The sequence below is a fragment of the Zalophus californianus genome, chromosome 4 (assembly GCF_009762305.2).
Source record: "Zalophus californianus isolate mZalCal1 chromosome 4, mZalCal1.pri.v2, whole genome shotgun sequence".
Classification (NCBI taxonomy): domain Eukaryota; kingdom Metazoa; phylum Chordata; class Mammalia; order Carnivora; family Otariidae; genus Zalophus; species Zalophus californianus.
In genome coordinates this window covers 98,823,302-98,848,401 of record NC_045598.1, presented here as the reverse complement: position 1 = coordinate 98,848,401, position 25,100 = coordinate 98,823,302, and the positions used below count along the sequence as shown (strand labels likewise).

The following is a 25,100-nucleotide window of genomic DNA, read 5'->3' as shown; positions in this document are numbered from 1 at the left end:
AGCTTGGTCCCGCCCCCCCCCGTCGGAGTGGACTGGCGATTGGATGCTGGTGGTGTCACTCTGGTGGGAGGCGGGGCCCCCAGCGGCGAGGGCCGCCCTTCTCGGACGGTGATTGGACTCCCCTGAGTAGACTCGGACTGGGATTGGTGCGAGGAGGGGCCAGAGCCTTGTGGGCCGCGGTGTTGGGGAGGCGGTGGCCGTCCAGGAGCCGGCGGGAGGCATAGCTCCTTGGCCGGCCGTGTGACGTCCGCTCAGGGCCGGGTCGGGGGAAGGAGCGGGAGCCCCCCCCACCTCATCAGGCGGGGGCGGGGGTGGCGCTTGTCGCGTGTCGGACCGGGGCCAGTGGGGCGGGAGGCGGGAGGCGGGTGGTAGTGGAAGGAGTGAGAGGTGCAGGGGTCCGGGAGTTGGCGGCGGCAGGACCCATCAAGACTTAGACCTGGCAGCGCTTCCGGGGAGGAGGACTTGGGGGGCACAGGAGGGCGTGGGCGCGTCTGGTATGGGATGCCATGGAGAGGAGGGGGCCCTCCTAAGTAGATCTGTGGGTGGTTCCTTTGTCGATTCCTCTTCTACCATTTTAACCTTTGAATTGCCGAAGAGAGAGTCCCCATGGTCTCTGCTCAAATTCTGCAAACTTTTTCTTTGGGTGGGCTTAATCACCCACTACTTCATTATAGAGCTGCCCACCGCCTTTTGTGATACTGGGCACAAACGTGGGGAATATGTCAGAAAAGAGGAAGCCGCTGCTGGGCTTCGTGGGCAAACTCCCCAGTGGGACAGCGCTTGGGAACTCAGGCAAGACTCACTGCCCTTTGTGCATGGGGCTTTTCAAAGCCCCCAGGCTCTTGCCTTGTTTGCACACAGTTTGTACCACGTGTCTGGAGCAGCTGGAACCCTTCTCAATAGTGGACATCAGAGGGGGAGACTCTGACACAAGCTCTGAGGGGTCAATATTCCAGGAACTCAAGCCTCCCAGTCTGCAGCTGCAGATCGGCATCCTCTGTCCCGTATGTGATGCTCAGGTGGACCTGCCCATGGGTGGAGTGAAGGCTTTAACCATAGACCACCTGGCCATGAATGATGTGATGCTGGAGAGTCTTCAAGGGGAAGGCCAGGGCCTGGTGTGTGACCTGTGCAGCAACAGAGAAGTGGAGAAGAGATGTCAGACCTGCAAAGCCAATCTCTGTCACTTCTGCTGCCAGGCGCATAGGTAAAGTCGGGATCCCCACCCCCACCCCCCTCCTTGCAGCTTAAGAGCAGAATACAAAGAGGTGTCAAGCCAGAAATCCCTGGGTGAGGCAGATGGGAAGGAAAGCTCTCTCAAATGCCCTGTAAGGCCAAAGAGAGTATACGCTGTGATAAATACTCCAGAGTGGTAGTTAACTCCTGCAGCCTTACATAATACCCCGTAGAAGCAAAGGTTTGTGTAGCCCTTTTCAGTTTGCAAAGCACACTCACAGTTTCCTTGGATCATCAATCCTTTGTATGGTGAATAATTGTGGTGGGTGCTGGATAAACAGAGAAGAATGAATATAATAGCATAGCCCCTGGCCTTGATCGCATTTGATGCCTTGTAGCTCTTATAGAAAAGCAAGCACTGTTTTCACTCCCGTTTATTATTTGAGGAAACTGAAGCTCAGCAAAATGTGATTTGACAAGGTTCCACAGCTGGTAAGTAGTGTATAACAGAACCCAGGTTTTTTTGTTTTGTTTTTATTTATTTATTTGACAGAGACACAGCGAGAGGGAACACAAGCAGGGGGACCGAGCAGGGAGCCCCATGCGGGGCTCGATCCCAGGACCCTGGGACCATGACCTGAGGCCGAAGGCAGACGCCTAACGACCGAGCCACCCAGGCGCCCTCAGAACCTAGTTTTAAATCCAGGTCTTCTGACTGCATTCTGTGCTCTTTCTGGTAATCCATGCTGCCTTCCCAATATAAGGTGCTATTTGGCGGGGCCCCACCGCAGCCTTGACCTTGTACCCTAGAGTGACTCTGGAGCTTGGTGATGTGGGCCGATAGGTGCTCGTTGGGGTGCAGATTTATGTCTTTTTTGGCATTTGGTGAATAGCCAGTCACATGAATCACTCTTTGTCCCTTCTCTGCCCCCTCCCCCATTCCAGGACATCCGAATTTAAAATAGCCAAGATTTTGGATTTAGCTTAAAATAGTTTTTAAATTCTGCCCTCCATTTGGTTTCTGGTCTCACCAACAGAGCAAGTTACTCTTCAGTCTTCCTGTTTTTAACTTCTAGTTATGACTACCTTTGCTGCCAGCTAAACAGCTGACCCTGTTTTTTTCTACAGCCACTCTTCCGGTGCCAGAATAGGCATGCGAGCTCTGAGGTGGTCTCCTGCTACCGGGGGATCTCTCAACAGTCACTGGGTTTCCTAGGGATTCCCCTGAATCTCTAGAGGGCTACAGAAAAGGGGAATTAGCGGAGAGCTGTGATCCTACTGACCATTGATTTCAGTCTTTCTAATGCCGATGACTCTTGGGGAAAATTCTTAGCTTGCTGCTTTGGGTGATGCAATCTCTGGTCAAAGGAAATGCTTTACCAAAATCTCAAGTGAAAGTGGAGGGAGACTCTGTCGGGGCCAGCTGGACACTTTTTAATTGCCGGGGGTTTATTGCTGTGCCACGCAGCACAGTTTCTGTCTCTTGGTGCTGGATTCCCACCATGCTCTCACCTCTAGCTTGCTGAAGGAGTAGGCCGTGCCTCTTGTCTCAACTTGCCAAACTAACGCTTCAGAGAAAGTTCCAGGCTGTAGCCTTCGTGTTGCAGCCTTTGGCAAAGTCCCGTCCCAGGCCCGAGAGCCATAGTCTACAATCATTTTATTCAAGGTAGTAGCTTTTTCAAGTAGGTGTTATTCCCTCCCCATACAGATGAGGAGGAACTGGAATCCGAGAGGATCGCATAGTTAAGAGGTCAGAGCAAGGGACTGAACTCAGATCTCTTTGACTTCCGAGCCATGCACTGAAAACTGCCAAGATCGTTTCCCAACCGAATCGTCCCCTAATTTCCTGTCCCTGACTCTGTCCCCAGGCGGCAGAAGAAGACAACTTACCATACGATGGTGGACCGAAAAGACTTAAAAGGCTGCAGCAGGATCGGGAAGCCCGTTTTGTGTCCTGTGCACCCTGCAGAGGACCTGAGGCTGTTCTGTGAGCTCTGCGACCAGCCCGTGTGCCAGGACTGCGTGGTGGGGGCGCACCGGGAGCACCCCTGTGACTTCACGAGCAATGTTATCCACAAGCATGGGGACTCAGTGCGGGAGCTCCTCAGAGGCACCCAGCCCCACGTGGAGGCGTTGGAGGAAGCCCTCGCACAGATCAAAGGGATGAAGAGCGCCCTCCAGGCGCAGGTGGGGGCTGTGGCCGCTGACGTGCGAACATTCTCTGAGGGCTACATCAAGGCCATTGAGGAGCACCGGGACAAGCTGCTGAAGCAGCTGGAAGACATACGGGTCCAGAAGGAAAACTCCCTACAGCTACAGAAGGCCCAGCTAGAGCAGCTGCTAGCTGACATGCGGACTGGTGTGGAGTTCACAGAGCACCTGCTGACCAGTGGCTCAGACTTGGAGATCCTCATCACCAAGGGGGTGGTAGTAGAACGGCTCACAAAGCTGAACAAAGTCGAATGTAGTATCCATCCTGGAGTAAACGATAAGATATGCTTCTCTCCTCAGCAGAAAGCAGGCCGGTGCCGTGGCTATGAAGTTTATGGGGCCATCAGTACCAAAGAGGTCGATCCAGCCAAATGTGTCCTTCAAGGAGAAGGTAGGAGGCATTTCCTGCTGGCCTTGAGAGGGCAGTGGACGGGGACATGGTGTTTAAAGAGGTGTGGCTCTTTTAGCTGGGGCCTTCATCCAGCTAGGAAGAGTTTCCTACCGACCAGTTTACCGCGGGAGAGAGCCATATGATCTAAAGGACAGTGACCCCCTCCCTTGCCCTTTCTTTCTGTTTCGTTCTGGCCAGGGTGCAGTTAGTACTCATACAGGGGTGAGGCTTGACCCTTTTCCAGCTGAGCAAAGTAGTAACTAGCAAGGATCTCAAAGGAGCATGCTGTGTCTATCAGATGATCGAGCAGAGGCAGTGCCCAAAGACGATACCAGGATAGGCCGGGGTGAAATCCTGCCTGCCTGTAGAGGAGCATGGCAGGGCCCCAGAGGGCTTGGATCATTCCGAAGAGAGTTTCAGAGGAGTGAGGAAGACAAGGTTAGAGCGTACTTTCTTCTGTGCCCTTCTTGGTTTATGTAAGCCACATCTTGACATTTAAAAGATAAGGCATTTCATTCGGTAGGGGGAGAAACAATTTCCTTTGGCCCTTCTGTTCCTAAAGGAGGCAGTTATTCAAACATAGATATGTCAGAGATCAGTCCTGATGGGCAGACTGTACCGTAGATGCAGCCTGCCTCCGGCACGGGAATTCTTAGCCTTTTGGAGGTCATAGATCCCTTTGAGAATGATCTCTCCCCAAGAACATCCACTAATTTGGGCACCCCACTTCTGGAGATTCTTTGATCCCCCGTAAGCCTCTCCAGAGACCACATGGTAGTTCATGAGCCCCAAGTGAAGAAGCCCCGTTGCATCTGCTGGCCCAGAGGCTGCACCTACTGAATATTTCCCTGGCAGCTTGGCTCAAGTGCTGAAGGGTCTGGTCTGATCAGCTGTACCCCCTGCCCATTCCAGCATGATCTGCATCTCAGAGAGGGTAGCTTTGGGCTTATGAACTTCCCTCACAGGGTCTAGAGGTTTTCGGCTCTGAATATGTAGGTCTGTCCTGCGTATTTTCAGAGCTCCCTTTAGGGCTGCAGTTAAGGTTCAGGATCCTGTGTGATCCAAGAGCAGCAACTGGCTGAGAGACAGCCAGGCTCGCCAGGAGGGACTCCCAGGAGGTATGCTCTGGGGGCCAGAGCAGGAAGAGAAGAGAAAGGGAGCAGGGCGATTACTGTAAACAGGAAGCATGACCTTTTGCTCTAAAGGGAAGCAGCAAGATGGTGTCTGATCTGGGGATGCAGTCACCCTGGCTGGCCTTTGAGGTGAGGACTGAGTGTTTATCTTCCGCAGATCTCCACCGGGCCCAGGAGAAACAGACAGCCTCTTTCACCCTGCTGTGTAAGGATGCGGCAGGAGAGAGCATGGGCCGGGGAGGAGACGGCGTGCAAGTCGCGGTCATCCCTAAAGATAAGAAAGACAGGTGTGTATTACACAGCCAGGTGTCAAGGGTAATAAGCAGTGACAAAACTGGACACTTGAGGCCCCTTTGCAGTTGGGGAGGTGTACCTGGAGTAGTTACATCCTACGCCCCGCCCCCCAGCTGCTATTAAAAAATGTGATATGACCAGCTGGAGATGTGTTTTCTTGCGCGGGTTTTATGCCAATACTCCACTCTCTCCCAAAGGTCTGCTCCGCCCCTCCGCTTGTCTGAAAAATACTCTTATGTTAGACCGAATGGGCCCCTTCTCAAAATTCAGCCCCACTTTGCTACTCCACTGGGCTGGGAGTATATTCATGTGTCTCTGAAATCAGAGGACGAAGGAGAGCCAGAGGGTACAGCAAGCCCATCAGAGAGGACACAGGAGCTCGTTCAAGGAATCCCTCTGTACACCACATTAAATCAGCATTTACGTTGCTTCCCTTCTGTTATAAAATTAATTTCCGAGACCAATGGAAGGACGTCCTGCTTGGGGGACATTTCAAGTGAACGTTGGGGGGAATGGTGTAGGGTTCACACCTCAAGCGGTGGGCGGCCCCAGCAGGCCTGTGAGTGAGTGGTTTTCTGAACCCCATCTGCATTCAGTCCGGTCAGAGCGCTGGTGCACGATAACCAGGATGGGACATACCGCGTCTCCTACACCCCCAAGGAGCCTGGTGTCTATACCGTGTTGGTCTGCATCAAAGAGCAGCACGTGCAGGTGAGTGGGACCTGTGCCTGTCCTCCCTGGCCGCCTTTGTCCCCGCTTCCTCTGGCTTCTGCCGTCTCAGGATGTGGAGACATGTCTCGTGGGATCAGCTGTACGAAGGGATTGAATAGGATCCTCTTTCGTCCTTCTCTTCACTTGAGAAATAAGCCACATTTTGCTGGTGACCATAACTCTGTGCCTGTTCTTCCTCCTGGCTGGTTGGGCTTGTATTTTATCATTCTCCCCTTTGGAGAATTCTTAATTTGGGAAAGATACCTTCTTCCCAGGGGGCATTCCGCCAGGGGACAAGCATACACATTCAAGCAATACCCTCCAGCTTGGGATTGTTCAGACTGTGACCAGACGGACTGGAACTTACTGGAACACAATTTGGGAGAGTTATGCCCTCTCCCCTCAACTGACCAGTCATCTATCCACCTGATCATCTGCCCTCGTAACTCTTTCGCCTGTTTCCACATGTGCTTAGCTCTTACCAGGGTTACTGCACCACCACCCCCCACCCCAGACAAGGATAACACTTTTCTGGTCTAGAGATTCGGTATTTTTTTTTTTAAATCGGTCAATACTCAGGAGGTCCGACGGAATCTCGAGTAGTCACAGATTTTCCCCAACCCAGAAAGCAACACTGACAGGGATGATAAAGTACCATAGTGTCATGATGTGTCAGGCTTGTGATGTGTGCAGGAAGGAAGACTCCTGTTCAGCTCCACTGACTGCCTGTCTAATTACATTGGCCGGAGTGGGCTGTGTCCCTCTGCATACATTCTTAGGCCTTTCTTCCAGGCTGCTTGGGCCTAGGGATCATCGCGCAATTCGACTGAGAAACAAACGTGCTGAGGTACACAGTCCCTGTAGAGCAAAACCAGAACTTGAACCCATTTCTTTGAACTCCCGAGTTGTTTTTAAAATGGATCGTAAACTCTTGAAAGGAGGAGAGATCGAATGCGTGAAAGGCTTTTACGGTGCCAGACTCTCTGTTTTGTGCTTCGGCAGACTGTGTGCTTCTCAGTCAGGGACAGGCCCATAAGCTACACTTACGAGATACTGACTATGTAACATAGGACAGGAAGCGGAGAACGGAAGTTGTCCTGGAAGGAGAGGGGCGGGTGGGAGAGTTTCGAATTTGAGGATTATTAGCCACGCGCTCTTCACCTTTCTGCCTGTATCCTCACGGGCCGAGACTAAGTGGATGGGGACACAGAAACATCCGGGGAGGGGGGGAGTGAGACTCAGTATGTGAGGGAAGGAGGTGTGTGACTGAGACATTGGAGAAGGGATGGCCCTGCCCTGTGGTTGCCGCGCTCTGCTAACGAGCCCCGAGACTCTTCCGGAGCGGAGAAGATGGTGACACCAGTGACACGAAACACAGCTTGGGTTTATTCGTGTATCAGGCGGGCTCCGTGCTAGAGGGGCCGCACAGATTCCTTCACTCTCACGCATTTGTATCTGGCGCCACACAGCTGAGCGCCCAGCTGTCACTGTCCCCTCGTCCGTTTCCCTCTGCTGTCCTCGTTTCTCCGGGGCCAGGCCCTGTGACTGACACTGCGTTTAAGCACATGGGATGCTCAGCACATCCCTGTTGACTCATAAATGTGCTGTTCTTTGCTCTTGGTCTGAACACTGAAGGGCTCGCCATTCACCGTGACCGTGAGGAAGAGGCATCGGCCACACCCGGGCGTGTTTCAGGGCTGCACGTTCTGCTCCAGCGGAGGCCAGAAGACTGCTCACTGTGGAGGCACCATGCCAGGTGAGGGGACACTCGAAAGTCTCCCAGCAATGGGGGTCACTACCGCACAGCCACTAGGTTTAGGAGATTCAGACTTAGGCTTTCTTTCTGGGAATATAATCCATGCATATCAGTACACCACAGTTCTAAAAGTTTCACTTTAAAGCTTTTTTGTTCTGAAAAGTGAGATAGTAAGCTTAAAAGTTCTGATCCAGTTCACCAGTCTTATGAGCCCTGTGCTTCTCCCCGGGACGCTCGATGTCCATGTGTACCCTCTCCAACAGCCTGGCAGTGTAAAAAAATCCAAACGCACTCTGTTCCTTTTAAAACCTTAAAGAAATTCCAAGCAAGTCAGGGATGGGGAAGTGGGTGATTAAATCAGTTGACCAGGTCTGGCTCTTTTTGGGGGAAGGAGGGTCGACTTAGGCAGGAGATCTGATTTTTTTTTTTTTTTTTTTTAAGTAGGCGCCACTCCAAGCATAGAGCCCAACGTGGGGCTTAAACTCACGACCCTGAGATCAAGACCTGAGCTGAGATCAAGAGTCAGACGCTTAACCGACTGAGCCACCCAGGTGCCCCTCTAATTATTTTTTAAAAAATATTCTTTTGTGTTCCTACTCCGATGGTGAGCCTTAAGATAGGCTCGTGCATGGGGCGCCTGGGTGGCTCAGTCGTTAAGCGTCTGCCTTCGGCTCAGGTCATGGTCCCAGGGTCCTGGGATCGAGCCCCGCACCGGGCTCCCTGCTCCGCGGGAAGCCTGCCTCTCCCTCTCCCACTCCCCCTGCTTGTGTTCCCTCTCTCGCTGTGTCTCTCTGTCAAATAAATAAAATCTTAAAAAAAAAAAAAAAGATAGGCTCATGCACCCTTTTGCATAAACACTTTAGGAACTACCTTCTTTATTTCAGCCACTCTACCCTTCTCTTTTATTTCAATTATTTTTCCGTTAAAACCCAAAACAGTTCATCTCCTTGAGTTAGCAGAATGTTAAAACAACACTCTTCCCAGAACTTCAGCGAGTCTTAATTGAGTTGCTGTCTTCAGTCCTTGGGAGTCCTCCTCCTACAGAGGCACCAGATAGCTTGTTTCTCTCGCCGGGTTTTTATTACATGTTTTTACATCCATGACTCTAAGTGTTGCCAGAAACGTTAGTTTCCATGGTAAACTGCTGGACTTCATTCTTAATGTTTGTCTTCTGTCTCCTCTTGGTACCACACAGGGGGGTACCTAGGCTGCGGCCATGGACACAAAGGCCACCTGGGTCGCCCGCACTGGTCCTGCTGTGGGAAGTTTGCCGAGAAGTCAGAATGCACGTGGACAGGTGGGCAGAACGCACCAAGGAGTCTACTCAGAACCGTGGCACTCTGATGCCTTCCTGGGTACGTGCCCAGCCCGTTTAGCTGCAGCCAGTACAACTTCCAATTACCAGAGGACCCCAGACCTTGATTAATTCTGAAGAAACAGATAGAATTAAAAACGAAGTGCCTTATCTTATACTCTCAATTTCCAGTCTTTTCTTGTGAGTCACTCACTGATGGTATGTACGGACGGTTGAGCACCAGACACCACGTTTCTCTTCATGATGGTTGGCAGGGTTCATTCTACACTGAGGCTCCCTTCTCTTGTGCAGGAACAGAGCGATCTACGCTGTTGGAACTTAGGGATCATGGGGGGAGTTCAGTTCCTGACTTTTGGATATGTAACTCGTTTATTTCTCCCTGAGCCACATGTTTGCTGTTTCCCTCAAAGAATTAAAAACTGCTTTTCATCATATCTACTTTTTGCTAGCACACTTTAAATGGATTATAATGGGATCTTGTTGTTTTGGTGGGGGTCCCCGGCTTGACCCCTAGGCCACGTTCATCTCATACTCGCCAGCCTAGATTACTGTTTGGTCAAGGGCATACAAGTAGTAAGTAAATAAAGGGGAACAGTGTTGAAATACCGCCTCAGAAATTTGTTACAGGTCTACTCTTGCCAGGCACTCTAGATACTTTCATCCTCCTCACGTCTCCCAACCCTCTGTTACTTAGAGAGGAGTCTTCACTTCTGTCTGTAAAGCTAGAAAGTTCAGTAGAAGCTCTAGAGTCCTAGAGTGTGCCTGCTTAGCTGTTGAGCCTGAAAGGAACTCTGGGAAGAGGCAGCACGCAGCCCTGGTGCCTCATCCCTGCCAAGGGCTTCACTGTATATAGTTGGTGTATTCTTCTGGGACTATTGATTTCAGTGTGTATTAGATATCATTACTGAAATCTGCATTGCAAGGGCCATTAAGAAGCAGGTGACCCATTTGAGCAGTGAATTGGGTCAGGCAAAGGAAGTGAAGTAAGCAGACAAAACACGGACTGTCGGGTCATCATGGGATACATTTCTTTCCTCCTTAGGGCTGATAGATGTGGGCTCCATCATTGCCATAAATCCTAAGATACTCACTGTATTCCCACCCTTTTCTGGGAAGATTCCCTTCGGTGCTCTCTAACCCAAATCTGATCTTCCCAGAAGACAGTGATGGCTCTGCGAGCCTCTCAAAATGTTAGCTACTTGCTCCTCCTCACTCCTTATAACCGCTGGGCCCCAAGTCAGGTAGGTGTCCTGTTAGCTCATCATTGCTGCTTTAGGATCGGCATTTCTCAGCCAGGAGCGGTCTTTCCCGACAAGGGACATTTAGTCAAGTCTTAGAGACATTTTTCCTTGTACAACTGGAGGCTGGTGCTACATCTATTGTGTAGAAGTCTGGAATGCTGCTCAGCTCAGGACAGCCTTCTGCAACAGGGAATTACCCAGTCCAAAATACTCACCGTGCTGCTGTTGGGAAACCCTGTTCCGGACCATTAACTCTCTCTTTTTTCAAAAAATGGCCAGCCTTGGGCCTCATGCCTTTCTACAACTTGTTGCCCCTCTGTGGTTCAGCCATCTACACAGCCCCGCCTCAGAACCCTCATTCCTTGAAGATTTTGGCCTGAGCTTGCTGCCACGGCAGAACCATGCCTCTTGGTCTCAGAGTAATTCAATATCCACATAGGCTTCTTAATTCCGTGACCAATTCTCTGCTCCTTTTCCCCTACCTTAGCCGTACAGTCAGTCATCCCCTAGAGCTGGCTAGATTCCAACTGTACCCTCTGCATCCTTTCCATTTCAAGCATCCCATGACCACAAGCTCCCATCTCTCCAGCTCACCCATGATAATAACCCAACTCTCTTCCTGGAACCCACAATGCAGTGATTCCCCCACCTTCTCGTGGCTCCCCTCACGCCCCCATGTGCTTGCCTTCATTCTCTCTCAGCTTAGATTCTACAGACCATCAATATAATCACTCTCTTGCATGTGGTCTCCCTGTCATTCTCGAAAAAACCCCCAATTGGATCCATCTCTCCATCTAACCCGACCGGATGATCCTGGAGAAAAACGAGAGCACAAGAACTTGGCCTCACTTGAAATCTACAACCACTAATGTCAGTGGGCTCGTAGCATTGCTTAGTTGTCTGACAACCTCTCTCTCTTCAGCTGGTTCCCCTGCTCTGCCAGACAAATTATTTCGTACTTTCTTCCCAAACTCCCTTTTCCACCCAGCTTTCCCTCCCCACTTAGGACCTTGCTTTGTATTTCACCAAGAAAATAAAAGGATTCAGAAGAGAATTCTCCTACCTTCTCACCACATCTACAAATCTGCCTATATGCTTATCAAAAGCAAACCTCAGGGGCCGCCTGGGTGGCTCAGTGGGTTAAGCATCTGCCTTCGGCTCAGGTCCTGATCCCAGGGTCCTGGGATCGAGCCCCGCATCGGGCTCCCTGCTCCGCGGGGAGTCTGCTTCCCCTCTGCTTGTGCTCTCTCTCTCGCTCTCTCACTCACCGTCTCAAGTAAATAAAATCTCAAAACAAAACAAAAAACAAACCTCTATGCTTGTATGCTAGACAGCGTTGCAGCTCCACGACCCAGGAACATAGCTCCAGGAATTCCCTCAGGAACATGCTACAATATTCCCCCCTTTAAAAAAAAAAAAAAAACAAACAGATTTCCTTTGATTTTTGTACTAGTCTGCTCACACTGCCGTGACCAAATACCACACACCGTGGGGCTCCAACAACAGAAATTTCTCTCAGTTCTGGAGGCTGGAAGTCCAAGGTGAAGGTTTCTCTTGAGGCCCCTCTCTTGGCTTCCAGGTGGCTGCTCCCTCCTGTGTCCTCACATGGCCTTGCCTCCGTGTAGACACATCCCTGGTATCTCTTTCTCTTCTTACAAGGACACCGGTCCTACTGAGTTAGGGCCCACACTTCTGACCTCATTGGACCTCAGTTATCTCCTTAAAAGCCCTGTCTCACACTGGGGATTAGGGCTTCAGTCTATGAATTTGGGGGGAACAAAATTCAGTCCATAACATGTTTCATCCCTCTGACAACCACTCCATTTTCGGCTTCCCTTTAAAAAACTTCAAAAATAATTGCTATCTCTACTTCTCCTTGCATCCTCTTAGATCAAACCCAATCAGCCTTTCTTCCTCACCACTCCTCTGCTCATCAAGGTCCCCGGGAATGTCCACATTATGGAACCCAATGATCAGTTCCTGATGTTTCCATCAACCACATTTAACACAGCTGATCACTTTCCCCTCCTTGGAACATTCCCTTTGCTTGGTTCGCATGGCATCACTCTCCATTCTGTCTCACTGACTTCTCCTGACTCTTCATCTTTGCTAGTCCCTTCTCATCTCCCCTGGTCCCACATGTTGGACAGCCCTAAGGATCCGTTCTTGCATCTCTTTGTCCTCCGCCCTCCCTAGATGATCTCCTCCTCTCTTGACTCTAAATACCATTTAGACACTGAAAACTCCTACGTTTACCTCCCGCTCCAAATTCCAACAGCTTAACACCTCCACTTGGAGGCATTCCAGGCACCTCAAATTTCAGATGTCCACAACAGAACTCTCCGTTTCCCATTCTCACTTCCCACCTGCCTACACTAGCAAACTGCTTCTCCTGCAGTCTGTTCCACCTCTTGAAGAGGAAAGTCCAAATCCATTCTTAAAGGTGGTGGAGTCAATGGCCTGGCAAACGTGCTTGACTCCCCTCTCACGCACCACATCCAATCCATGGGTGAGTCCGTTTGGCTTTCCCTTCAAAATACATCTGCCGAGCACTGCTTTCCACCTCCATGGCCACTATCCTGGTGTAAGACACCAAGATTTCTCCCCTGCCTCCTAGATGGTCTCCCTGCTGCCACCCTTCCCTCCCCACCCCCCCCCGCCGCCGTGGCCTTTTCTCCCCTCAGGAGTCAGAGAGGTCCACCTCAGATCATGTCATTCTGCCGCTCAACACCCAACATCTTCCCATCATACTCAGACCAAAGCCAGTGTTTACGTCGGCATGTAAGAGCCTGTACCCCAGCTCCCTGTTCTCTCATTTCCTCCCCCTCACCCCAGTCACTCATTCCAGCCCAGCCTGCCTGCCTGGGGCTCCGCAAACTCTGCACATACTCCGTAGCAGTTATGATCACTGCCCTGCCATCTGGAATGTTCTTCCCACAGATATTTAACGATTGATTCTCTTTCTCCTCAGGTTTCGGCTCCTACGTCAATCATCATCTTATGGGAGAGGTCCCTAACTACCCTGTGTAAAATAGCAACTCCCCACCCTAGGGCTCCGCATCACCCCCACTCGGCTTCGTCACCGTCTCACATACATATTCTATTTGTTTAATGTTTGTTCTCTCATATTGACTGTCAGCTCCATGAAGGCAGGGACTTGACATTTATTGACCACATTGTCCCCATGTTCCTGGCACATAGTAGAGGCTTAATCAATGTTTTGTTGAATAAAAAAAAGATATAATTTAGTACAACTTTTAGTTTGGATCTCCTTGGTGTCTGTTTCTATAAGCCAGACTTTCCTTCCCCCCCAAATGCCAATAGTTGTCATTTAACCAAATACTACTTGGAAAAAAAAAAAAAAATCTCAGCCTTCTGTCAAACCTGCTGGATAAATTGTACACACTTTAGGGACCAGCCTTGAATTTTCCAATTACCTCAGACATCCAGGGAATTGCTTTGCCGTGAAGAAGCTTATTGTACTGCATCATTTATTCCCTTGTGTCTTTTAATGAATCAGACTTCAGAACTGAGGATTAAAAGCTTTTCATTTATTTCAGTTGGAAAAGGGTTTTGGTAATTGCAGAACTCTACTGTAGATGAAGCTTAATTGCAACAGAAAATTCTGTCAGACATCCAGGTTCTGGCGCATGTCCTAGCCTTGAAGCAGTATTCACAGTAGCAATTCCGTGACAAACATTGAGATAGTTGGTGGGGGAGGAGGGGGTAGGCTGTCATTGGCCTGCCATACGATGGCGTCTAAATTCAATTCGACTGTCCTGCCAGCTGACAGGCCCTGCAAAGTTAAGAGTGATCTGCAGAGCCCCAGACTCCCGAAGTGAGGGGAAAAAAAAGAGATCCGAGGGTTTAGGAATTGTCCCCGGTGTCGTAAAATGCTTCAGAAATCACCCTGGAGTCGTGAGCACTGAAGCATCAGCAAGGTGCAGCATTACGGTGTAAGTTTTATCTCCCGTGTTACAGGTAAGACAAAAGAGCCACAGATTACCGCCTCCGTCCTCTGGGAGGTCGTCACAGCATAAACACCTTGGCTGTCTTGGGTGACAAACACACACACACACACACACACACACACACACACACCGGTCAGCCCGCCCACTCTAATCTCTGAGATGCAATCCTCACTCAGCTTCACTCCTGGGGATGCAGGCCTGCTAAGTTCGTCCCAAGAGGGCGCTGGGTGAAGTGACCGCTAATGGAAGCAGGATATAGAAAGAGACATTTCACTCTGCCTTGTTAGCATCTACATACGGACTTCAATTCCCTCACCGCTTTCCCAGTCTTCCCTAACTAGTTCTTGTTCTAGCTCCTTGCTCTAAGCCCTCCCAGCGACCACAGCACCTGACACCACTGTCCCTCCACAGCCGTCCAGGATGGGATTAATGCGCGTCTCCCCTGTAAGCCTCAGGGAGGACAGGGATGGTTTCGGGTTTTGCTTTTACCCTTTTGCTTGCAGTGCCCAGCAGTGCCCGGCACACTTAATATAGATTTTTGAACTGAGGTACAAATGATTTGGCAGTGGAAGTCTTCTCCCCATCCTACCTTGCATACATCAGCTCTACCTACCCTCAGATTAGCTAAGGATTCTGGGTAAAAGGACTCAAGCCAGGAGAGAGGTCGTGTAGCCGTGGGTCTGTCTGCCCGGTTCCCTCCGTAGGGGTGAGGCTCTTCCTCACTTCCATCTCCATCCCCACCTACTGACTCTTAGGGTACTTGGTGCTCTAACTGACCCTAATTTCATTTTTATTTCTGAAAACATTTTCATCTAGGTTACGTGCTTAGGAATTCTAAGTTCCTATTATAGTTCTTTGTGCTGGCAGCTATGCTTTTTAGATCCTTTCTGTCCTTTCTTAGGACAAGACGCTAGACAGCAAATAGCAGTCTAATATCCCACTTTGTAGACCCAGTTCTCTCGAGGCATCACGGTCAGCATCACGATTCCAGACGACCGCAGAGCTCACACCGAGCACTGGTGGCTCCATGACTATACTACTCGTACGGAAGAGTCCAGCTCCACCTTTGAGCCCTGCCGAAAGCCACTTCTGTGGGCAACGGAGACAACCAGCGAGTAAACAAGCCTGTGGTCATACACAGCCGTTCTACGTCACACACACAGCTGCTAGAGAAAGGGTCATATTCCACAGAGATGCCATCCTACCTGCTACTGTTCATAACGATTGCATGGCAACAGGAGTCCTTGGCGGGATTTTTAACGGGTTCAGGATTCCGTCCCGCCATGGCATGCACCAAATGCCCTTTTCTGATCAACACTGCGAAAGAGAAGTCAAACGGTAAAGCTGCCATGAACACAAATCCATCACATGAGAAATCCCTGGTATGTTGGGTGCTCCACGGTGTGGCACTTCGGCGACAGATGCTCGCTGTCTGGCTTTCAGCGGCACCCACGCTCCTGTCTTACTCCCATCTGCCCAGACCCGGTCCCACAGCGGTAACACTAGCACTTGTACGGAGCCTTCACGGCTTATAAAGCCTCCATGAGATCCTTTCGTCCTCGCCCGAGTCTGGTCAGGGAGGCAGGCAGCCGTACGACAATCCGGCACATCGGGAGGGCTGGTTGGCACTGGCAGAGTCCGATCACTCATGTGGGATGCTGCCCGTTGCTCATGGGGCCAAGGACTCACCATGTCCTGCCCCGGCCTTCAGAAATGGACTCCCAGTAACTAAGATGAATGCGAGCCTGAGAGACACCAGAGCGCCACTTACAGTAATTCACGAGAAATTTCTGCCCCAGGACTAGGATTTAAGAATGCCATGGTTTGGTACGTCCTGTCCCACTGAAACAATGGTTCCAACTTTTTCTGCATCCGCCACACCTCACTCTCATCTCACTGGTGTAGGAACACTTACCCAAGACAATTAGGTGGCTCTGCTAGGTGAGAATCAAAACAAGGAGCACTAGATATACTGTTTAAGGTGCCAGAAGGAATCTTAAAGAGATTACATGTCAGTGGGCTAGCAAAGGGCTTCACCTCCCACCCCTGACTCAAGGACACCCCTAATATTTCCATCTAAGACAACTACCATCCTTTCTCACAGAAATTAGCAGATGTGTTTTGGAAAGGATTGCTAATGGGAAGAAGGAAATAGGAACAGTTTCCCAAAGTAACGAGTCTCAAGAGTTTGTATTAGAGTACCAACTGCTATCTGAACAACCCCAAAATCTCAGGGGCTTAAAGAAATATTATTTATGTGATACAGCCATGTGGGTGAGCAGGGGTGAGAAGGGAGGCACACATGCAGAAGGCTTTGTTCCAGTCATTCGGGAACTGAGGCTTACTAGTTTGCCTAAAGAGTCCGTGGCCCAAAAGTAGGTTAAGAATCCCTGATCTAGTGGCTTGTCTAGGGCCTCGTAGGCTTCCATCAGCTCCTTGGCATCTAGTGGGCCGATGAGGGAAGAAACAGTGTGATGAATCACTCATAAAGTTGGAGAGGAGGTAAGAAATTACTTACATCACCTCTCTCCTCGTTCCATTGACTAGAACTCAGTGATATGGACCCATGTAACTGCAGTGAACACTGGGAAATGTAGTCTTTCCGGGTGCCCAGGAAGAAAAGGAAATGGAGGTTCGCAAACACACAACATCTCTGCTACATTGTCAAGCACACATTTATTGGATTATACCAACCATAATACAGGTACTAAATGATACAATACTAAATGAGAGAATGAAACATGCTACCAATCTGTAAATTTGTAAAAATGCAAATACAGGCATACCTTGGATATTGCAGGTTCAGTTCCACACAATACAGCGAATATCACAGTGAGTCAAATGAATCTCACGATCTCCCAGTGCATATAAAAATCGTATTCACATTATACTGTTGTCTATTAAGTGTGTAACAGCAGTATGTCTAAAAAACAATATTATATCTTAATTAAAAAATCTTTTATTGCTGGGGCACCTGGGTGGCTCAGTCGGTTGGGCGTCCGACTCTTGGTTTTGGCTTGGGTCGTGATCTCAGGGTTGTGGGATCAAGCCCCGCATTGGGCTCCACGCTCAGCGTGGAGTCTGCTTAAAAGTCTCTCCCTCTCCCTCTGCCCCTCACCCCGTTCACGTGTGTTCTCTCTCTAAACAAATAAACACCTTTTTTGAAAAAAGAATCTTTCATTGCTAAAATTGCTAACCATCGTCTGAGCTTCCAGCAAGTCAGTGGAGGGTCTTGCCTCAATGTCGATGGTTGTTGACTGGTCAGGGGGTTGGCTGCGGTAATTTCTTAAACTAAGATGACAGTGAAGTTTGCCACATCGATGGACACTTCCTTTCATGAATGATTTCTCTGTAGCACGGAATACACACCACGGAGCTTCTTTCAAAATTACAGTCAATCCTCTCAAACCCCCCCGCTGCTGTATCAACGAAGTTTATGTGATATTCTAAATCCTCCGTCATCATTTCCACAATCTTCACAGTGTCTTCACCAGGGGTAGGGTCCATCGCAAGAATCCACGGTCTCGGCTCATCCCTCAGTTCCTCAGCTATTCAAGTGTTACCATAAGATCACAGCAATTCAAATAGAACAATGACGAAAAAGCCGCAAACACTGTGAAAATTACCAAAATGGTACATGGCCATGAAGTGAGCAAATGCTGTTGCAAGAAATGCAGTATCTACAAGGTGCAATGAAGAGAGGTCTGCCTCTACTGAAAAAATGCCCAGTAGTAAACTTTATTTCAGAGGCAGCACATGACACTCTAGCAACAGGAAGCGATGGAACCCCACGAAGTGAAACGATACCCAATACCGGATGGCACGAGGGCACCCATACCAGACGTCTGTTCTGGGACCAAGCAGCTCCTTGCTCTGATGCCGGTGCGGCAGAACGGTGTGGCCGGAGACAGCTGCAGAGGCTTGGCCTCGGGGTCCTCTCTCTGCCCTGCCCAGAGACACGTTAAAAGGAGCAGCCTCACTGGCAGGAGAGAGGGAGAGCCGGCGTTGGAAAGGGCAGGAACACTGGTCCCCCATTGAGCTGAGAAGAACAAGGCAATGGAGGGCTTTTTGAGCTTTCACTGAAGCTCCCCCGGTGTCATTTTCCAAAGTTATCTAACTCTAAGGCATGTTCTTTTTTTCTGAAGTCATTCCTTGGTTTCTAAGTCACCCTTTAATAAGGCGACTGATTCACCTGACTGATGAACCAAGTGGTTAACGTGATCACTGGCGCCCAATTCCGGGGGTAAGATGGCGCCACCTTCTGCGGAGGGCCTAGGGCTTGCCAGTGAAATGAGAAGCCGAGGAGGGCTCAGAGGTCCATGTGCAGGTCACTGTTCCAGACCCTATCGCAAACCCGCCGCTGCACCACCCTGAGCCCTAGAAACAGGAAGTTAGATGCCAAAAAGGACTTTGAGGTCAGCCAAAGTCAGCTTCTTGACGGTTTTGCCAGATCCTGATAGGACCTGTTTAGCCAAAGTTTTCTTCTTCTCTTGGAGGTGTAAGATCTTCTCTTCCACTGTTCCCTCACAAATAAATCTAAAAAAAAAAAAAAACCAGATTAAGCAAATAATCAGAAACCCAAAACAGCGTATTTAATAACATATTCAAACTTCTATTTATGCTTTAGTTTTTACATGAGATTTCTTCCTTTACTTAAGTTGTCTTAGGTTTGGTTAAAAACTCCATGTTTACGAGATCCAAACAACCTTGACTAAATATGTGCCTGTTTAAAATGATGCAACTCCAATTACTTTTCTTTTTTTTTCTGAAGCTAAGGTAACTGGAAACATGCCAAAATAGGCAAACGATATCCCTATCCAAGAAAGTGCAGAGATCCAGCTTTCACCCAAAAAGCTCAACCCTGATCAAGTCAGAAGGCCTTAAAGCTTATCAAGTTCCTGCCAGGTGTATGTGTGCTGGTCTAAGTACAATGTCTTATTTCTTGGCTAATTCACAGTGAAAACAGGTTTCACCACCTGAAGAAATGACACTGTTGTCATTGCCTCATTCAGCAAGCACTGACTAAGCATTTACAATATGCCATGTGCAGTGCTGGGTCTAAGGATGGAGAGATGCATACAGTCCAGTCTTGTGCTCTCAAAAGGAACACAGGAAGAGAGGCATGAAAATAAGCAACCATACAAGCTGGAAAGTGCTATAGACATATGCCCAGTGTGCACAAAGAGTAAAAGGAAACATCTGCAGTGTTCGGGGAAGGCTCTAGTGAAGGCTGAACTCGTAATGTGTGGCTTGTGGGATGAGCAAGGGTTTGCCAGACAGAACAGAGGGAGGGCGTCCCAGGGAACAGGAATGTGGAAAAATCAGGGCCGGGTTTAGAACACGGTTATGTCGGAGGAAGATCAGGTGGTCCAGTCTGGCCAGAACATAAGTCAAAAGGACTCCACCATGTTGCAGAGCAATGGCAGAAGCTCCAGAGGATGGTGGGGGCCAGACTGTGAGTGGCTTTGCATATCATGGTAAGAAATTTAGATTTGGAAGAGGAAGGTGGCAGTGTAGACGGGAAGGAGGAGATTGTAAGAGACATTTAGAAAATAAAATGAATGGACTTGGTATGTGAAAAGGGAGTAAAGGGAAGGAACCTAGTCTGTGGCTCTAGGACTGGATACAGGGATACTATTTACATAGTTGCGAAATTCCCAAGCCTCGTGAGATAGGAGGCGGTATCTCACTTCAGTCTGTGACATTCTGAGTTCCTGGAACATGTCACAGTACTTGCTCCACAGTGAATGCTCAACAGGTGTTAGATTTAGGAGCTGAAGGAGACGAATGCACGAGTGAATGAATAATGGTTATGTGCACACACGGATTCAGAGAGTCAGCAGGGATTTGGGTATCTAGATCTGATGCTGGAGACCTCGGGGAGGAAGGTTCAGACTTTGGACTTCCTGGAGTAGACAGACCTACTAAGGGAGGTGCATACAGAGTGAGGTGAGAGCTCATGACAGGGAAACCAGCATGATCTCTGCAACTGGCCAACTGGAATTCACGGATGGCCCGAAACAAGAGTGGTTTCAGTGGAGCCACAGGGGCGAAAGGCTGAGGAATGAATACGAGAGGTAATCAAGTCAAGACGGTCATTGATTTCTAAATCTTCAGGAAACCTGGCCCTGAAAAGGAAGGAGAAAAAGAGGTCCGTTGCTACAGTGGATTGTAGCATTAGAAAGGGACATTCTACAAAATCGCTGGCTAGTGCTCTTCAAAAATGTCAATGTCATAAAACACAAAGAAAAGACTGAGGTAGTGTCCCAAATTAAAGGAGACAGAAGAGTCATGAGAACTCAAGGCTACGCAGGCTCTAGGATTTTCCTTTGCTGTGAGGGACCTCAATGGGACAAGTGGCAAAATGGAATAAAGTCCACAGCTCAGATAACAGCATTGTACCAGTGTTAACGTTCTGATTTTGAGCACTTTACTGTGGTTGTATAAGAGAATGTCCCTATTTTACGGAAATGCACCTTGAAGTATTTAAGGGTAAAGGAGCACCACGGCTGCACCTGACTCTCAAATGGTCCAGAAAAAAGTCTACACGCACACATACACATGGTATAGCATAGGAGCAGTTTTTAGTATTATTTTTACAAATAAGATTTTTGGGGGGACATTATTCTTTTAAGAACTCTTACATTCTTCTCTACATGTCTGAAATTATGTCAACCTAAAAGTTAAAAACAAAAAATTAGTAAATAAAGGGTGGGGAGGATGGTACCTTCCCTAGCCCTAACACACAAGCCTTTTCTTCTCTTGCAGGCACCAACCCCAAGGTCATCCCCAAATCGCTCATGTTCCCTTCTGGACTGTGAGCACCAAGGAGGTGGGCCTCGGGAGCATCCACTAGTCAAGTGATCACCAAATACTTTACGGTCTGTTAAATCACCTCCCAAGAAAGACTTGCACAAAAGGAAAGCTTGTGAAGGGACCTAAGTCCCGGGATGCCTTTACTTACTTGTGCACGACAACATCTTTCTGCTGCCCGACTCGGTAAATTCGGTCACAGGCCTGGTCTTCAAGTGATGGATTCCTATGAGAAAAGAGGCAAGGCTCAAAGGTGCTGACACCCCAGACTGGGTGGGCAAAAGTCTCCTGGGCAGAGTCTTTACTCCCCTTTACTCCCTTTTCACATACCAAGTCCATTCATTTTACTTCCTAAATGTCTCTTAAAACCTGCAGCTGTTTCTGGATGGCTCTGCAGCTACAAACATGGTGGTCATGGTTTAAAGGGTTGAAAAAATCCAAAAAAAAAAAAAACCCACAGTGAAGAATATGTGACAGGGACCTATGTGGCCTGCAAGGTCTAAAACAGTTACCATCTGGCCTAAAATATTTAGAGAGAGTTTGCAAATCCCTGTCCTCGGCTACACTGGCTCCAGAAAGGTTAGTGTCAGATACCTTCTTGCCCTTGAATGAGAAACTGAGCACCACCATCAGCTGACAACTTTTAAGTAACACAGGTGAACCAGTGCTCCAATCTGGTCACTAATTAGTTGGATGAATTTGGGCAAGTCACCTCACCTCAGTCCTCTGTACTTTAGATTCCTGCTTGGAAATGTGAGGGCTGCCTAATGATAGGGAACACCTTTCTCCTTTTTTTTTTTTTTTTTTTTTGGGTAAAGATTTATTTCTTTATGTGTGTGAGAGAGAGAGAGAGAGAGAGAGAACAAGCTGGGAGGGGGGTGCAGAGGGAGAGGGAGAAGCAGACTCCCACTGAGCAGAGAGCCTGCTGCGGGACTCGATCCCAGGACCCTGGGACCATGACCTGAGCCGAAGGCAGACACTTAACCGACTGAGCCACCCAGGCGTCCCAGAACACCTTTTTCAACTTTAATATTCCGGGATTCAACTGAAGAAACTTAATTTCTCTCCTTCTTTATAGAAGCTATCAACTCCAAACTAGTTTCTCATCTTACCTTCTTAAAATCTTGGACAACATATCTCCACTTCAGAAAACAGCGTTCCTTTATTTTTTTAAGATTTTAACGTAATCTCCACACCCAACAGGGGTCTCGAACCCACAAGCCTGAGAGCAAGAGTTGCACGCCCTCCCTACCGACTGAGCCAGCCAGGCGCCCCCAGAAATCAGCATTTAACTCCCACTCTGCTTTCCTCCCTCAAACGTATCAGGGAGCCCTAAGACCTAAACACATTCTCCCGGCAGATGATACAGGATGGTCTGTGTGTGTCAATCTGGGCCGCCTGGAGAATCAGACAAATGTGTGGCAATCTCTGCTTGGCATAATTGGAAAACCCCAAACTGAGACTAATTATGACATTTTTCTCCTACCAACACACAAACTCATTTATTTCCAGGAAATCTGCGGTTAGGCTCCCAATGTTGACACTATGTGCATGGCCAAGGGCCTTGTGTTAAGTGCATTCCTAACATAACTAGAAAATTCCTTCTCCTTTTCCTTTTGGAGTAAAGTTTCTCCGTCTTTTCCAGGGTTGAGATTTCCTTGGACATCTACAAATGGCATGAAATACGGTATTCTGAAGAGGTAAAACTGAGTGATGTAGCTCTTAGCCACAAGAAAAAGCCTTCTTCCCAGTTTCCATGGAAACAGATGTAAGATTAACAATAAGGTGAATGCTATTTTAAGCAGTCATTTGAAGCCTTGCTTGCTCAGGAATTCAGGGCCATCAACAGCCCCACACCCTATATAGACCAGGACCTGTAAACACGTATGCAGGAGAGGCATCCGCATAATACAAAAAGAGCATCCTTACCATACGCAGTCAGGCCCCATCACCCCTCTGCCCCACACCCCCACCGCTGCTATGCTAGGACAATGCAAGAAAAATCCAGAGTCATTACCAGTGCATATCCAGAAGAAAAAGGTGGTTTCCTCCAGTCAGGTTTAGACCCACACCTCCAGCCGAAAGAGAGATTAGCATAACCTTCAAAAGAAAGCACAGCATTCCCTTTATACAGATCTGATCTCCTAATACATCTCTCCCTCCGTCTCAGGTTCAAGGCCAAGATCAATACAGATAAGTACCATGTTCCCATCAAAGTTCCCTCCGCTGTCAAAAAAAACTCTGAGATGCAGTCTCCTGCGCCTCACCTTTAAGAAAACTCTCACTTCCTATTTTTCTGTGACTCAACCCCAAAACACGAACTGTCTGCCTGCTAAAATACACAAACGCTACAATTTAGAGCACTGGGGTTGGGGCGGGGTGGGGGGAGTGCCTGGCTCAACGAACTTTCCAGTAACCAGAGTCTGTCCACTCCCTCGGTCTCTGCACCCCCACCCCCTGCCGTTGCTGCTCTTCCTGGCCCCCACCCCCAGGCGAACAGTGTTTTCCACCTTCTTGCTGCCCCTCCAAGTCTCCCCACACTTCCTCATATCAAACTCCCACCTACCCTTCAAGGCTTGCCTCCCCGACAAAGATCGCTTGAGCCAACCAGCTCTGCTCTTGCTCTGCTTTTCGCCCTCATACTGCCTTCTCTTTAAAATATCTGCACTCTTCGATACGCTCCCCCATAAATGTCTAATAAATTAAAAGCACATGGAGGGATCAAGGCAACGAATGTGTTTAGACTGCGCTGCTACACGGCAGTACTCGCTGTGTAACTGAGAACAAGGTGATCTCAATGACAGATGACAGAGCTCTGGTGTGACCGGCTCGTACCTGGGGGCCCCTGGAGCTGTTAAAGGCCTCCACCAAGTCCATTCTCTGTTTGGGGTTGACAGAGCCATTGATGGTGGCGTAAGTCAGGCCATGCTTCCTGAGGTGGCCCGCTACAACCTGCAGCATGCTGGTCCACTGGGAGACCACGACACTGGAAGGAAGGATAACACAAAACGTCAACCCCCGGAACAGATGATGCAGACCAGGAAAGGCCTTCTGTCCCCTGCGGGGCAGAGGCACATGCCTGGGTCACATTTTAAGGTGAGGATGCTTCCAGTTGTTTTTCGTACCCAGAGTGTAATCCGTCTCATGCTAAATGACGTCACAATAAAGTGGTGGCCGGCCTAAAATAAGGACCACAGCCTCTTATTATCTGGAGATCTGTGGTCCTGCAGGAAAGGGCTATATGGGCCGCCCTCCCTTTGGCAGCCACAACAAGCCACTGGGACGTCTCTACCCCCACACCCCCTGCTATGTTTTAATTAGGGTGGTTGAGTTTTTGAAATCAAAACATTCCACATATACAAACGCAGATCCATAACACACATGTAAGGATAACAAATAATGAATGGATCCACGCACCCAGCTCAAGAACATTCCCAGCACCGCGGGGCTCCCTCTCCAATACCACACCTCGCCCTGCCTTTTGCACCTGTCACTCCCTTGCTTTTCTTTAGCTGCTTCTCTACTTTTAAACACTTCTCCAGATGCTTAGCTCACTCTGATCCTCTAGGGACTTCCTTCTCAATCAATGCCATAAATATGTTAACTAGAAATCAGAGAGAATGTGCGCTGTAACCTCAGTGCTTTCTGCTAAGGAGGATTCAAGGTCCTGGATTTCTAAAAAGCCGAGATTTAGAACTATCAGCAATATCAAAGTTTCTTGATTCATCACAAACAATACTTGGACAACAAAATAACACATTTACCTCTTTTGGGACCCTGCATTTCTTCGGATTGCCTCCAATTCCACCAACAGAGACGAAATCTGGGAAATGTTATTTAGTATAACGTAAGTGGTAAGAAAATTCGCTTTTCTCCATCACCCCTCACATGAACTCCTGAAGTGTCTTCTCTGCCTCTGGTCTGACCCCACTCTAGGCCACTCTCCTCTCTGCAGCCCCGGGGCTACTTCTAAAATGCCAGTCTGTCATTTTCCTCCCCTGGCAGGAGGGCCTTCCCACTGAGGATCGAGCCCAAGCTCCTGCCAATGACCTACCAGCTCCACGCTGCTCCAGCCTCAGCTGCTGTCT

At 49.0% G+C, this 25,100-nt stretch overlaps 2 protein-coding genes across 6 annotated transcripts in view; one reads left to right on the top strand and one right to left on the bottom strand.

Moving 5' to 3' along the window:
• Positions 1–160: 160 nt before the first annotated feature.
• TRIM45 (tripartite motif containing 45) lies at positions 161–13,375 on the top strand. 4 transcript variants are annotated; one of them, XM_027616498.2, is made up of 8 exons: positions 161–1,207; positions 1,657–1,668; positions 3,045–3,778; positions 5,069–5,198; positions 5,802–5,916; positions 7,552–7,672; positions 8,868–9,027; positions 13,200–13,375. In XM_027616498.2, exons 1-7 carry the CDS (start codon positions 720–722, stop codon positions 9,014–9,016), a joined length of 1,749 nt encoding a protein of 582 aa, XP_027472299.2. In that variant the 5' UTR covers positions 161–719; the 3' UTR covers positions 9,017–9,027; positions 13,200–13,375. The 4 variants fall into 4 exon arrangements, with proteins under 4 accessions (XP_027472299.2, XP_027472381.2, XP_027472228.2 ...); XM_027616580.2 differs by lacking the exon at positions 13,200–13,375 and adding an exon at positions 9,159–9,322; XM_027616427.2 differs by lacking the exon at positions 13,200–13,375 and having other exon boundaries at positions 8,868–9,322.
• Positions 13,376–17,248: 3,873 nt separating this feature from the next.
• The window catches only part of TTF2 (transcription termination factor 2), a 39,312-nt gene continuing 31,460 nt past the window's right edge, over positions 17,249–25,100 (bottom strand). For both annotated transcript variants that reach the window (XM_027567832.2, XM_027567833.2), the window contains 5 exons: positions 24,777–24,835; positions 23,848–23,998; positions 23,030–23,112; positions 21,164–21,238; positions 17,249–18,735 (listed from right to left, as the gene is read on the bottom strand). In XM_027567832.2, coding sequence (XP_027423633.2) covers positions 18,591–18,735; positions 21,164–21,238; positions 23,030–23,112; positions 23,848–23,998; positions 24,777–24,835 — 513 coding nt within the window. In that variant the 3' untranslated portion in view covers positions 17,249–18,590. The remainder of the gene's footprint in view (positions 18,736–21,163; positions 21,239–23,029; positions 23,113–23,847; positions 23,999–24,776; positions 24,836–25,100) is intronic.